Source organism: Bombyx mandarina, chromosome 11, assembly GCF_030267445.1.
Source record: "Bombyx mandarina strain Sakado chromosome 11, ASM3026744v2".
In the NCBI taxonomy this organism is placed as follows: Eukaryota; Metazoa; Arthropoda; class Insecta; order Lepidoptera; family Bombycidae; genus Bombyx; species Bombyx mandarina.
The window spans coordinates 5,992,610-6,006,917 of record NC_143218.1 but is presented as its reverse complement, the minus strand read 5'-3'; the positions used below and the strand labels follow the sequence as shown (position 1 = coordinate 6,006,917).

At 39.8% G+C, this 14,308-nt stretch overlaps 1 protein-coding gene and 1 long non-coding RNA gene across 2 annotated transcripts in view; both read left to right on the top strand.

Moving 5' to 3' along the window:
- The window catches only part of LOC149501960 (uncharacterized), a 396,223-nt gene that overhangs the window by 270,195 nt on the left and 111,720 nt on the right, over nt 1-14,308 (top strand). The gene's annotated exons all lie outside the window — the stretch shown is intronic.
- On the top strand, nt 7,185-10,237 carry LOC149501975 (uncharacterized). The gene is made up of 2 exons (XM_089730800.1): nt 7,185-8,095; nt 9,161-10,237. Exons 1-2 carry the CDS (start codon nt 7,877-7,879, stop codon nt 9,344-9,346), a joined length of 405 nt encoding a protein of 134 aa, XP_089586926.1. The 5' UTR covers nt 7,185-7,876; the 3' UTR covers nt 9,347-10,237.

Genomic DNA, 14,308 nt, shown 5'->3' with positions numbered 1-14,308 from the left:
GAGTTTTAGCGACTTGCAAACAACGTAATAAGCTGATATTTTTCTACATTTTAAAAAGATATTGAATATTTTTCGCGTAGATCTTCTGCGTTTCGTTTAATCTGTGTAAACGACAGTGCATTTATGGTCCCCAAGCCGAACTCATACAAAAACTGAGAACGCAGCCAGTTTAGTGGACAATTACTTATCGACGCCGACTCGACATGTCCATCTAGTCAGTCACAATTCTGAGGGTTTCGATATCGTTTGAACATATTGCGAAATTTAAATCTCACGGCAAACTTGGTATCAGGCGATCTGATTCATATAGACATTACAACGTGAATGTCATTTCCCATCTTAACACATGAGGTCAAAGTCTAAATTTTGTTGTACGACGACTTTACCATCCTATTTTCTACAGAATGCATTTTTTTTCTTCGGTGGGTGGACAAGCTCACGGCCCACCTGGTGTTAAGTGGTTACGAGGGTAAATATTTGTTAAGTATGTATTTCATTGGAAAAATTAATACTTGCCGGCAGGATTCTAACACCGATGCTTACGAATGCACTGTGCGTCTTATCCTTTAGGCCACAACGACATAATCGCTTTGTTACAGAAAGAGACAGCATAGTGGAGCCTATCCATGCGAACTTACAATACCACTTACCAAACCAGTAGATGATCGTAACTGTATTCTTTCAACAAAGTAGTTAACTTAGTAAGTACTGCTATTTTGCAATGTACGATGTCGTACGATGTCAATGTCGATAGGTAAAATCATCGAGGATAAGCCCCTAAGAGCATTTACCAAAAGTGACACACACGCACCGCGCGTATCTCCGGGACTTCGGGGAATGTGAGCAAAAACGTGATCCGGAAGACAGTGACGTCACAGCGTTTGGGCTGAAGCACTAAAAACGCAAGGCAAAAACAACATCCTTTGGATAAATCATTAAGATAGAGCATGTTTTCTTTGCATCAAAAGTTTAAATGATGTGTAAAAGAATTTATGGGATAATCATGATACAGATCAAACTGCTTACCTAAAGATTTACATCATTTCTGTGGCTTAATGACTAAGTCGTCGTGGCCTAAAGGATAAGAAAGTCATTCGTGCATTCGTGTTGAGAGATGCACCGGTGTTCGTTTCTAATGAAATACGTACTCAACAAATGTTCACGATTGACTTCCACGGTAAAGGAATAACATCGTGTAATAAAAATCAAACCCGCAAAATTATTTATTATCGCCGCGGTTAAATCAGAGCGAGTGTCCATTTTTTTTAAATAAACGTGATCAACTAGAAACTTGCAATTATAAATTTGGGTAATCAACCGCGAAAATGTACCAGCCTAAATAGATGCCACCATCATTGTTACTTCCTCAAAAGCGCTACTTTACAATCATAGAGCTACTATCGTCCTGCACAATCCTACGACGACGCAGTTACCCATTTCGGTTTAACGTAGTAGTATCTACTTAATACCAGATCAGAAATAAACCCATCTATCATTACGATAAAAAATCCCATTCACGACCCTGCAACCTATAGCAAGAACCGTCAAAAAGCACATGACGCCGCTAAGCCATTAGTGCGAAATGCTATTCTCAGTTTCCAAGTTGCGCATCACCTAAATGAATGCGGCATCAACTTCAGTAAAGACTCTTTGATGATTACGAAAGGTAAACGTCACTTGGAGTACTTCACTCAAAAGTCCTCAGCATGATACCTCTTCGACTTGCGCGTTAGATTAAACAGCTACACAAACTCCACACAGCCGATGCTGTAATACGTTTTGGCCAAACTCGGGGCAAACATTCCTGTTACAAACTATTCATTTGCGGTACCTAACTGTTTAGTTTAGTAAGCTATTGCATAGCTTTTATCGCGGGCTTTGAGCGTGGCGACCGAAACAAGAAATTCCGTAACGAAAATAAAACTTAACACCCCACTCCACCTACCATGTAGCTCGCGTTCAACACATTCACACGTTGCGCTTGTGTAGATTTTGTGATAAGCACGCGGCGTGACGCCGCACTGCATGCGCATCATGAAAAGTCTGCCCATCTCTCTCTCGCGCGGTCTAGCTTATGAGCGTGAAGGGGACAGTTAATGTTTTGCTTTTATTAATGTTTATAAATATACAGTGGTCTTATTTTATTATTGTTTTAATATTAAATTATTATTGTTTAATTATAATTGCATACGTGGATAAAAAATGCTATGCAATAGCTTTACCGTGGCAGTCCCCGAGTGCCACACGTGTTTTTTTAACGTATTTAATTATGTATGTCATATTTCTGTTTCCTATGTAATGCAGGACGTCTAGTTCAGAACCAGGTGACTGTGTGTGATTTTACTTCGATTATTTATTTATTTCAATTTAAAACTCACTCTGAGACTATGGTCTGCTAATCCCAAGTTTAATACTGTGTCTGGCCATTCCTAGTACCTGCTTTTAGACGAGAAGTAACAAAAAAATGGCAGTTTGTTAATGACAGTTAAAACACCTCATCTGAGTCGATTTTGATCAACGCTGGCCGATCCCATCCGCTTAGTGTGCGCGTAAGCTAGAAACCTCAATATCGTATAACAATGATTGATAATTGGATACCACTGTCTAAGATATGAAAGCACCGTTAAGTCTCGAACAAGTACGAGAGCTTTAAGGGCATGTGGGATTTAAACTTTTCTGACGAATTGTCGGCCCACGCTAATTTGTATTATTTGTTTACTCCATAAAATATTACATGAAAATACTTTGGAAAAAACGCATTGTTACTGTTTCCTAACACAATAAGGATCTTCTATGTAGCGATCAGTTCAATACTTATTTTATTATTATTATAGCAGCTTAATAAGCTGATGCGTCAGTACCTTAATTAATAGAAGAGTACAGTACAGTACAGTACTAATACTATATTCGAATGCGTTTCGGAGTATTTACGACCTTTCGAAATAATTTAAAATATGGGAAATAATAAAATGAATTAATAAACACGAGATCAAACAGTAGGAGTGTTTTTAAATATAAAATATGTAAAGTGCTTTTCGTAAACACATCGCATCAAAACGGCTGGACCACTGGCTCTGTTTTTCAATATAACTACTCTGAATGTAGGGATTAAGGGAAACAAATACTGGTAAAATTATTTGTAGAATCCCCAAATACACAAAACCACCGCAAACTTTGATGAAATTCATTAATCTGTTGGATGAGCTGGTGATTAATATTCATAACGACTGCTAATCCTAACTGCGCTCCGATGTAATAATTGGTAAATGGATAATTCATCCAACAAGTTTATTGAATTAATGAATAAGATTTTTTTAATACGTGGTGGTCGCTCGTTTATTATTATACCGTGTAATATTAGTACAAATTTTTAAGGCGTCACAAGACTTTCCACCACTTGCCTACGTATGATTTTCGAGTTTTTCGTGAGGGGCGACAATCTCGAAAAAGTACTCATCACCGGCAAAATCGAAGGAAGGAGACCAAATGGGCGTAGCCCCATGCGGTGATCCGATCAAATTAAGACGACATTAGACTCCGGCATCAATGTCGCTACCCACTGCTTAGAGGACGGTAAAGAATGGAGGAACATAGTTCCAACTAAAATGGTCCATAAAGCTCACGATCCTCAGCACTGAGGAACACGATGCAAGGCGGAGAACACAAACAAACAGGAGTATCAATTTTTTAGGCATTATACAAGAATAACAGTAATATGTCACGAGCAGTTATCAAATTATCGTCTATTAGTCGGCGTTGGCACCGCTCCAAGAACTAGGCACGATACGCAGAAATGCATTTATACTTTGAGACACTAATACTTGTACACTTTGTTTAGTAGTAGTCTACTGGTGAAACGTGTTGTAAGCACATGTACAGGTACCACCACGCTGCCTTTTTCTATTGCCTTCCGGTCTGTAGAGTGAAGCTTCGAAGTCAACCAGTCTCATTGGCAACCACTTAACAGTAGGCCGACTATGAGTTAGATCACCCTTCCTTACAAAATAAAACGAACGAGCATACTGGTCATCTGTTATTAAAGATGAAGTCTCAATTGATTCAGAATGACTCCTATTGCTAATCCCTGCCCTTCACACTGAACTTCATAATTTTATTTATTTATTTATAACTTTATATACTAGACAGTATAAAGGCGGACTTAATGCAATAGCATTCTCTGACAGTCTAACTTAGGGGAATGCAGAGATGAACCTTAGTAGGTGTAGTGTGATAGTGATATTACTTAAACATATGTGTATATATAACATACATAATATTTATAGATACAAATACTCGTACTTAAATAAATACATATACATATATAATTGCATCGCAGATAATAAGACAATACACATACGCGGATACGCTCGTGGTCCTTATGAGCTTATAACACTAACGGGCCTTAAACCAAACTGATCATCTCATACAAATTCAATATCTCGTAAAAGGAACAAGCGCATTTCGCCACATATCCATAGGCACCACTGACATGCCCTTTGAGCTCGTCAAAAAAAAAAGTGTCTTTAATTAAAACTTCAAAAATCGTGTTTACAATCATAAAGCTTCACAAATTGGATGTTATCTGATGTCGGGTCGTTAGCGCATCGTTTCATAAGAGAGGGGTAGACAGACTTGTGACGTCATTCATATCTATTTACAGACGAGACTGCGGTGAAAGCTGAATAGATTCTTTTGGCAGATGAATTATAGTGACGGGAATCATCTGTGAATGAGCGCGTTTAGTGGTTTATTTAATGTGGCAATGTGTCTTGAAATATCTGCTCGAAGTCTTTATGGAAACACTAATCATCCCATCTACTAATAGTATTGCTGATTACAGAATCAACGTTAAGCAGAGACCTAGTACCTTAAGAGGACCGTCTTTACTTCCTTTTTCAAAGGTTATCAAAGGAAGGCATACAAATCCAAATAGCACAGTCTTATAAGGAAGGCTGGGATAAGGAAGCGTTATAAAGAAGATAGTGCAAGGACTTGTCGTGGGCCAATTAACTATTCTACCTATTGCTACACCGCCCGTTGCAACCGTAGTTGGTGTACAAGCAAAAATGAGAACAAAGTGCAAAAGAATGAATGCCAAAATGATTAAAATTCCAGTTTTTAGAAGCAATATCCGTGACAGACATGCACAAAGGATTTCAAGGGGAGACACGCTCTGAAAATCACGTCTGAATATGTGTCCTCCGGTATGAGAAATTACCATTTGAGAACTTTAGGCGCTGTTTTAGATCGAATCCCGACTCGATCGAGCTATGGGCTTCAAAAAGAATTCTACAATTATTAAGAACTCGAATAAGACATTAATGTATATGTCGTGGATAACGACTTTAGTTGTCGTGGATAACGACTTTTAGTAATATTAAGACGGTGGTTTTGATTATTATTTTAAATGATGAAATGTTGTTTTGGTACATATCACAAAATGAAGGGTAGACTACGTAACGCCACAGTATAAAATGGCGGTACGTGGACAGAGTCGTGGCATTCCGTGTCAGACAGTCGTTCCGTCCGTCTCAATCAGTGAGTTTCTGTCTGTCAGTCAGTCAGTCAGTCGGTCTGTCGGTATGTGCAACGAAACTGTCGGTTTATCCTGTCATTGTGAAAGTTGTGTGTGTTGAGTTTCAATAATTATTATTCAAAAGGTTTTATTGACGTTTTATAAACTGAGTTCAATCGAATACGAGTGATGGCGGAAACTACCGCTCAGCCATCCCTGACGCGTGCCGACATCAGAAGTGAGATCAGGACTCTACTCTCACTGGCGTGACGTGTTTGAACATGTCCGAAGTACAGCAAAAAAAACATGATGCAGATCAGAATACTAGTAGTGGTACGCCACAAGAGCGTGAATGCAGCATACGTAAGTCGTGTAATAACGTATCTCAAATTCAAATTCAAATTCAAAATCATTTATTTCAACTTGGATGTCATCAAAAACACACTTGTTGAATGTCAAAATGTAAAAGAAAATGTTAACTCTACCACCGGTTCCAAAAAAAGCCACAGTCCTGAGAAGAACCGGCGAAACAAACTCAGCGGGCTTTTTTTTTTTTTTGTATTTTCTCAACTATTTTCTTTTTTTTTAAACAAGAAAACATATTTACAGTATACAAAAAAACAAGTCAAAAAAATACAATTCAAATAAATAATAATAATAATGAAAAATGAAAAGGCCAGGAGCGAACGCCTCATTCCCACGTAGTGCCATCTAGTAAAAAATCCTTAACTTTATAATATGCCTTGTTGCACAAACGTTCCTTGACAGTTTTCTTAAATCTATGAACAGGTAGTAGTTGAACGTTTTGTGGGATCTTGTTGAAAAGCTGTACACCCAGCCCCCTGAAAGAGTTGCTTATTTTCTTAATTCGAGCCGCCGGCAACGCAAGCCTATGTTTGTTCCTAGTGTTCACATTATGCAAATCGCAGACTCTGGGGAATTCTACAATGTTTTTACGCACGTACAATAAATTTTCAAAAATGTATTGGGACGCTAAAGTTAGAATTTTGATTTCCTTAAACTTGTCCCTCAAGGATTCCCTCGGGTGCATATTATAAATAGCACGAATAGCCCTCTTCTGCAGGATGAAAATCGTTTCGACATCGGCAGCATTGCCCCATAGCAAAATGCCATAGGACATAACACTATGAAAATAACTGAAATAAACTAGACGTGCCGTATCTTCATCAGTATACGTTCGTATTTTTTTTACCGCAAACGCTGCAGAACTAAGTCTATTCGCTAACTTGCATATGTGAGGACCCCACTGCAGCCTGGAATCAACTGTTATACCAAGAAAAACTGTCGAATCAACAAGCTCCAGTGTCTCTCCACTTACAATGATATTAGTGTCTACTTGTCTAACATTAGGTGTGGTAAATTTTATACATTTTGTTTTTTTGTTATTTAATAACAGATTATTATTAACACTAAACCAATGTACCACGCGCGAGATAGCATCATTCACATCGTCATAATCTTCCAATTGTCGTTTAATTTTAAACAATAAGGATGTATCATCAGCGAATAATACGACCTCGTGACGGGTTTCAATAAACTTTGGTAAATCATTGACATACACAAGAAATAAGAAGGGACCCAATATGGAACCCTGAGGAACACCCATATTAAGTAAGACACCGGAAGATCTCTTTCCTTTAACGTCTACCTTTTGGATTCTTCCGGATCTGTTACCTCGATGGAAGATCTGAGCCACGAAGAAATCGTCACATCTTACGTTCTGGCTCATGTTGCCCAGTTTGACTGTCGACTTCATCACATGGCATTTACTAGCGGAAATACAACACGTAACAAGCTATTGCAAGAAATTAAGGCAAGTGCAAATCTCAAGTGAAACTTCGATCGCAATAATGGATCTGTCATGACGAGTGGGTAGTTCCGACAAGAATTATTTTAAGCGGCTGACTTCTGCTAGAGTTACATGGCACTAGTGCAGTAAACCAGGACATGAGACTGTGAATTGTCGCTGAAATTTTAGAATCTACTAGATTCAATACCAATAACATTACACGTTCGATGACTTCGGGCTCCAGCAAGCAAGCAAACAAGAAAGCAAGCAAGTTTCCGTGGGGAAGAAAAATTGACACATCTGAAGTCGTCGTGACTTGTAAGATAAGACGTCCGGTGCGTTCGTGTCTGGCGATGCGGCGGTGTTCGGGTTCCGCTGGCGGATGCGGGTTTTTCCGGTGAAGTGCGTGCTTGTGCGTGCTTGACAAGTGTTCGCGGTTGGCTTCCTCAGTGTGGGAGTAACATCGTGTAGGAGAGGTGGAACCCGTAAAATTTTAGTTTGCGTGGTGGCTGGTAAGATTTGTTGCGGTAAGAAGTTTGCATGGTGGTAAAATGTCTTGTGAGTCTGCACAGGTAGCCGGAGGTGAGACTTCCGCGGTCGCGGCCCACCCAGTCCGCGAGAACCGGGCAGATCGCCTCGACGGTACGGAGGCCGGCCGACGGGTCCGCCAAACGACGAGACCACGCCTCCAGCACGGACTGCCGAGATTGGAGCCCCCGCGCTCCGGCTGCACTTGCGCTAAGGCGCGCCGCCTCGTAGGAGACTGTGAGGTATCCTTGAATGACTCTGACTGCGATCGCGCGCTGCCGGCGTCGCAGCGCGGCGACGTTCTCGTGGGTAAGGACGTGGCACCAGACGGGTGCTCCGTATAGTGCCGTCGACCGCACGGGTACCATCACCCTGCCTATTTCTGCCGTGAAGCAGTGGTGTATTTCGGTTTGAAGGGTGGGACAGCGGTTGTAACTGTACTGAGACCTTAGAACTTCTATCTCAGGGTGTGTGGTGCGTTTGCGCTGTGGATGTCTATGGGTTCCAGTAACCACTTAACACAAGGTGGGCTGTGAGCTCGTCCATACATTAAAACGAAGAGCATAATCAAACGAAATTAGATACAAAGTTTAAAGGGCCGTTTAAAGTAGTTGAAATATTGGATGGTGACCGTTACACATTGAAAGCTTTAAATTCAAAACGTACTTACAAATACCCACATGATAGGCTAAGAAAAATGCCAGCATGACACATACCAGTCGAGGTTGATGTAAATGATGATGATGATGAAGAGCAAGCTTAAATTGTGGTGAAAACTCGAGTAAGGATAGTCTATCGGCCGTATTGTGTTCGACCGTACCAGTAGCTATTACGTAGTCGTAGCCCGGTAGAAATCGGTGTCTCTTGAGGCAACTCAAGTAGTCCGTGGGTGCGCGGTGCGCGTTTGGCTCTGGCGGAGGTCGGGGTCTGTAAAGACCATCGTGTGTAGTCAGCGGGTGATGCACACGGGCGATCCACGCTGTGGATGCGCATCATGAGGGCAATTGCGATTGCTGGTCGGCTGGAGAGCCGTGGCGTTAGATATTTTTACTCGGAAGTTTTCTTTGATCTGAGTTCCTGTAAGCTATGCCTGATTTGTACAGAGTAAATTTGAAGTTTGATGAACGACTGTGGTACGTGCTCTGGCTGCTGAATAGTGAACTTTGTATACCCTATTGTTTGATTGGGTTAAAATGGTATTAAAACAGTTTAAAGCTTTGATGACTTTAAAGTTTCCGATAAGTCGTAAAGTGTAGTCAGGAGTGATCGAGCGGAACAAGTGTTCTCGTGGATGTTTTTGATTGTAGGTTAACCATCACACGAGGACATGTACAATCAGGAAGACCATGTCGCAATCAACACGTGATTGCTGCAGCCAATACGAGATATGGGACGCAAGCACAGTCTGTCGGCGCTCGATGGGTCAACTATTCACCGGCCGAGCGGAGCGACGTGCCGGTAGCTGCGTAATATCGGGCAATTTTGGTAAATAAGAACAATCTGGTGAGTCGTATTATTTTTATTTGGAATCGGGTGCCGAATGCTCTCTTGTCAAGAAATCTATTAGTAGTAGCTTCATAATTCAGCAATTTTATACGATGGTTCTCATAAAAGGTTTCTGTTGTTTTGACCCAAAACTGTACGGAACAAATCCTATGCGATGGTTTATTGCTTACCTATTGTATGTAATGTACTACCAGATAGTTGTTTTAATCGGTTCAGTGAGATTGAGCATTCAGCGAAATAGAACTCTTAAATCTAGTGTCCTTATTCGAAGCCCAGACTTGCGTTATTGATGACCAAGCTCGCGATGAGCTCATGGAATTGTTCTTGACAAGAAGTGCTAGAAGCCGTACACCTTTGAAGTGAAAACTTCTTTAGAATCGTTGTGATTTCAAACCGGATGCAACGAAAAAAAAAAAAAAACGACAGGTAACAGACACAAATACAAAAATGTGTAGGATGAAGCCAGCAAAGAATGAAACAGAAATATACAACATACTATTTAATACAGCGCCATCTGTGAGATTTTTAATACTAACGTGTGTATGAAAGCTCTTGTAGTGAATTTTAATTTAGGATTATACGTGAAATTAAAATATCAATTCACAGAGGGCGCTACCTTACAATTATTTACTAATGACAAAATTTTACATTTACTTAAGACGTTTAAGATAATTGTATTTTAATTTTGGAAGGTTTCACTTCTACCACGTGTGAATTGCACACATTTTGTTTTTTTTTTAATTGTTCTACCCAAAGAATAACAGAGGCGAGCCCCTTCGAATTCTTCATAGTTCGCGTGCCATATCCCTATAGGTTTTTACTTAAAATGATACTAAAAGTAAGAGATTAACTTTGACGAGACCAGAACATTGGAAAGTTAGTAAAATTTGATGTTGAATTTTGTTGAAATGAAGATAGATGGCTCTAACTGGTAATAGAACCCATGATTACATAAGGTTGCCTCTAAGTAGTGCTACTGACGAGACTGATCAGTGAGGTGAGAGTATCTCCATCGATTGGTACAGCGGAGACCTGGGTCTCAATGGAGACTATTGTTGTGTTGGTCTACTAATGACCTTGACTCTATATTGTGAAGTGATGTGTATTGGTTTTATCATTTGTTTTAATGATAATGTGGGTGGCAATGTCACTAGCTGCGCCGGCAGCCAGGCCAGGAGCGTTCTATACGATTTTGTTGACACTAGTGATGTAGAAGATGTAGGATCAAATGACCACGATACAACTGACTGATTAAAGTAAGGATTTTGTTGTCCTATTTTGTGTGATTAGTAAAGAACAGTATTCAGTGTTATTTATGACTGGTAATTGAACACCTCGCTCGATTTAGGTGATGTGTTCGTTTTATTGCCGGATGGAGGCATTGCGATGTGTTTTATGGTTGAAGTGGGTACTGGATGGAAGTTCCACTTGCGTGCCGGATGGAGGCATTAGTATTTTGTGTTGAAGTTGGGTACCGGATGGAGGTCCCACTTATTTGCCGGATGGAGGCAATAAGTAGTCAAGAGCTACTCGATGTAGGTGGCACTTGAATTGGGTTATCGTCACTCGATATAGGTGGCATGAGTTACTCTCACTAGATGGAAGTAATTGTAACGATAGTTTGTGGTTGATACATAATACTGATGAAATACTGCTCAGATTGAGTTGTTTTGTAATAACTCGGGTTTCTAATGCTTATTGAGCATTAATGAAATTTTTCAGTTGTATAGTGTATCACTAATAGTTGGGTAATTAAGTTATCTACTCACACAGGTTAACATAGATCTGTTAAAGATCTTGTTGAAAGCTAACGTTAAGGTTTGTAATGAAACGAATCCCAATCCTCAATCGTGAATGAATCAGGAGTGGCCGAGACGAAACCTGTTAGATATTGCAGAAGGTTGTTTTCCTTGCAGGAGCGTCACACAGGGACGTGTGACATGTCAGAATGGCCGTGTCGTGGATAACGACTTTAGTTGTCGTGGATAACGACTTTTAGTAATATTAAGACGGTGGTTTTGATTATTATTTTAAATGATGAAATGTTGTTTTGGTAAATATCACAAAATGAAGGGTAGACTACGTAACGCCACAGTATAAAATGGCGGTACGTGGACAGAGTCGTGGCATTCCGTGTCAGACAGTCGTTCCGTCCGTCTCAATCAGTGAGTCTCTGTCTGTCAGTCAGTCAGTCAGTCGGTCTGTCGGTATGTGCAACGAAACTGTCGGTTTATCCTGTCATTGTGAAAGTTGTGTGTGTTGAGTTTCAATAATTATTATTCAAAAGGTTTTATTGACTTTTTATAAACTGAGTTCAATCGAATACGAGTGATGGCGGAAACTACCGCTCAGCCATCCCTGACGCGTGCCGACATATACATTTTATCACGATAACGCACTCAGAATTGTAAAATGTTCAAATAAACATTAGAAATAAAAGTAAAAGTGACTTATGATAGATCCAAGATTGATTGTAGCGCAAAACCAAAGCTTATGAAGAAAAACAAACAAAATTGTTTCATCAAAGATCTTTAGTTTTCACTCAGTTAAGAATTTACTTGATAGATAACTATTATTTGATCATTGAAAAGTCTTTTTATGTTATTATTATGTTTTTTTAGGCTATGTGTTTTTTTTATTGCTTAAATGGTTTGACAAGCTCACGGCCACCTGGTGTTGAATGGTTACCGGAGCTCATAGACATCCACAGCGTAAATGCCGCCACCCACCTCGAGACATGAGGTCCAAGGTCTAAGATCTCAGCTTTTACAGTTTTATAGAAGGCTGCTTCACCCTTCACACCGGAACACATTACGTTGTTTATCGCTTAGAAATTATAGACTAACATGAGGTCGTTGTCTCAATAGCATCGTTAAGTCTTGAAGCCGGAACACAGGTCTGCGTTGAGCGATGACATTAGTTACCTGTGCGGGATAACTATACGCCCAATTAAAAATAATTACACGATATAATCCCTCATCGTGGTCGTTAGTAAGCACGTGCTGAGTAAGTATTCGAACGGGATCGAAACTGCCGCATGCTGGCATTGCTGATACGAGTATGCCGCGCGCCTTATCTTTTAAGCACAGTGACGTCATAACTTAGTAAAAAAAAAATAACTGTACCTCTTCAACCGAATTCAGTTTTGACTTGATAATTTCAAGGAATATCCCATTTAGTTTATGATGAATTTTATGAGGTAGCACAAACTACTTTAAACGAAAATTTAAAAAATGTGTACGTGTAACAAACACCTCAATGTCTACTTTAAACTATGTCAAACTTGAAGAACGTAAAATGTTTTTTTGTTTGTGTAGCCCAAAAAAATGTTTTATTTCTCGAAACTATTTTTTCCAAAGTCTTTATCTATACTAATATGTATATAAATTGTTCTGTTATAACTACTGAACCATGCATCCGATTGACTTGAAACTTGGTATCCATGTAGAAAATACATGTACTAGCGGGCGAGTACGGCTAGTATATTCTAACCTTTCAATTTTATTAATATAAATAAAGACGATAATTAAAATATTGCATAATATTTTTTCAGTTTACAACGTTGCTAAAGTGTAATAAAGATTTTAATATTAGATACAATACGTTTTACAACATAATAAATTTAGTATTTTACCGCTGTTTACTACGCATCAATTTACAGAGTCCGCGTGCGATGGTGATCGCTGACTACTGGACGGCCGTCGACTCTTTGACGTAGTATCCAGTAAGACTTCTTCGTCTTCTTTTTTTTCCTACCTAAGCTGATTGCCTTGAGAGGCTATTTCAGCGTAACCTTAACTAGTAGGTAAGCTCACGGGGCTCAAACCGGAGTGATGCTAAAACTGGCCCTACAAAAGCGGTGCTTCGCTGAATCTAACACCGGATCGGAAACGCGACCCACTGAGAAGATCCGGCTAAAAACTCAGGGGGCTGTGTCTGTGGGTTAATTCGCTCGTCGAGCCCTTTGTTGCAAGCGACGGGTTCGACGAGGACGGTGACCAGACGCCTTCTTCTTGCCCTTATCCCACTATGCGGGGTCGGCGCAGTATATGAGGACACTTTCCGTTCAGGACTATCATATCATTTCACCATTCACATCCTTCTCTCGCATATACTCTTTCACACGGTTCATCCAAGGACGCCCCCTCTTCACTTCTCTTTCTTCTTCACAGCCTGCAGTAAGACTAGGTTAATGTATAAAATGCTCATTTGTCTATGGGCGAATGAAAACTATTTGTCGATAAAATTGGCTTTTGTCGTCACTGGAAAAGTCTCATTGGATTTATAAGAGGCGATGTTTAATTTTATGGCATTAATTATGTAGTCAAGTGCACTTACTTGATAGATACTAGATACTAGATAGAAATATATTGGTAGAAAGTGAAATATAAGCTATTTAAAAAGAAAGTATGAAAATGAATGAGTTTTAAAATTAAGAACAGATTAAAATTAATTTGTAAAACGGTTTGTATGAGCGAACTCCGATCTTTCTTTATGGTAGCGATATCATATAGAAAACCTATAGTTGTTGTTGACACTTGAAGAGTTCAGGCTAACGTGCTATTACCGGCGGGGCTCATTAGTCAGTAATAAAGTTTCATTGACATCGCATCAAAATTTGTTTGTTAGTAACCGTGAACGTATTTATTCTCCTGGAAATCATCCGTGTCGGTGGCGAACAAGTTCAACAGGAAAGCAGGGATCAGCCGGGAATGCGTATCGTTTTGTCATGCCGTCTGTATACAGAAATAGCCCTCTAAATGGGACAATCAGACACCCGACATTATAGTAGTTTAATGTCCATAAGCTTCGGGCATTTGCCATCGAAAAACGCTCCAATATTTTTGGTATTTATACGGCCGTGAGTTCGTTTGTCTATATTCAGTGAATGTGTGGCGGGTAGCCATCATACAACACAAGATATTTGACTGATGCCTGAATGACGCTTA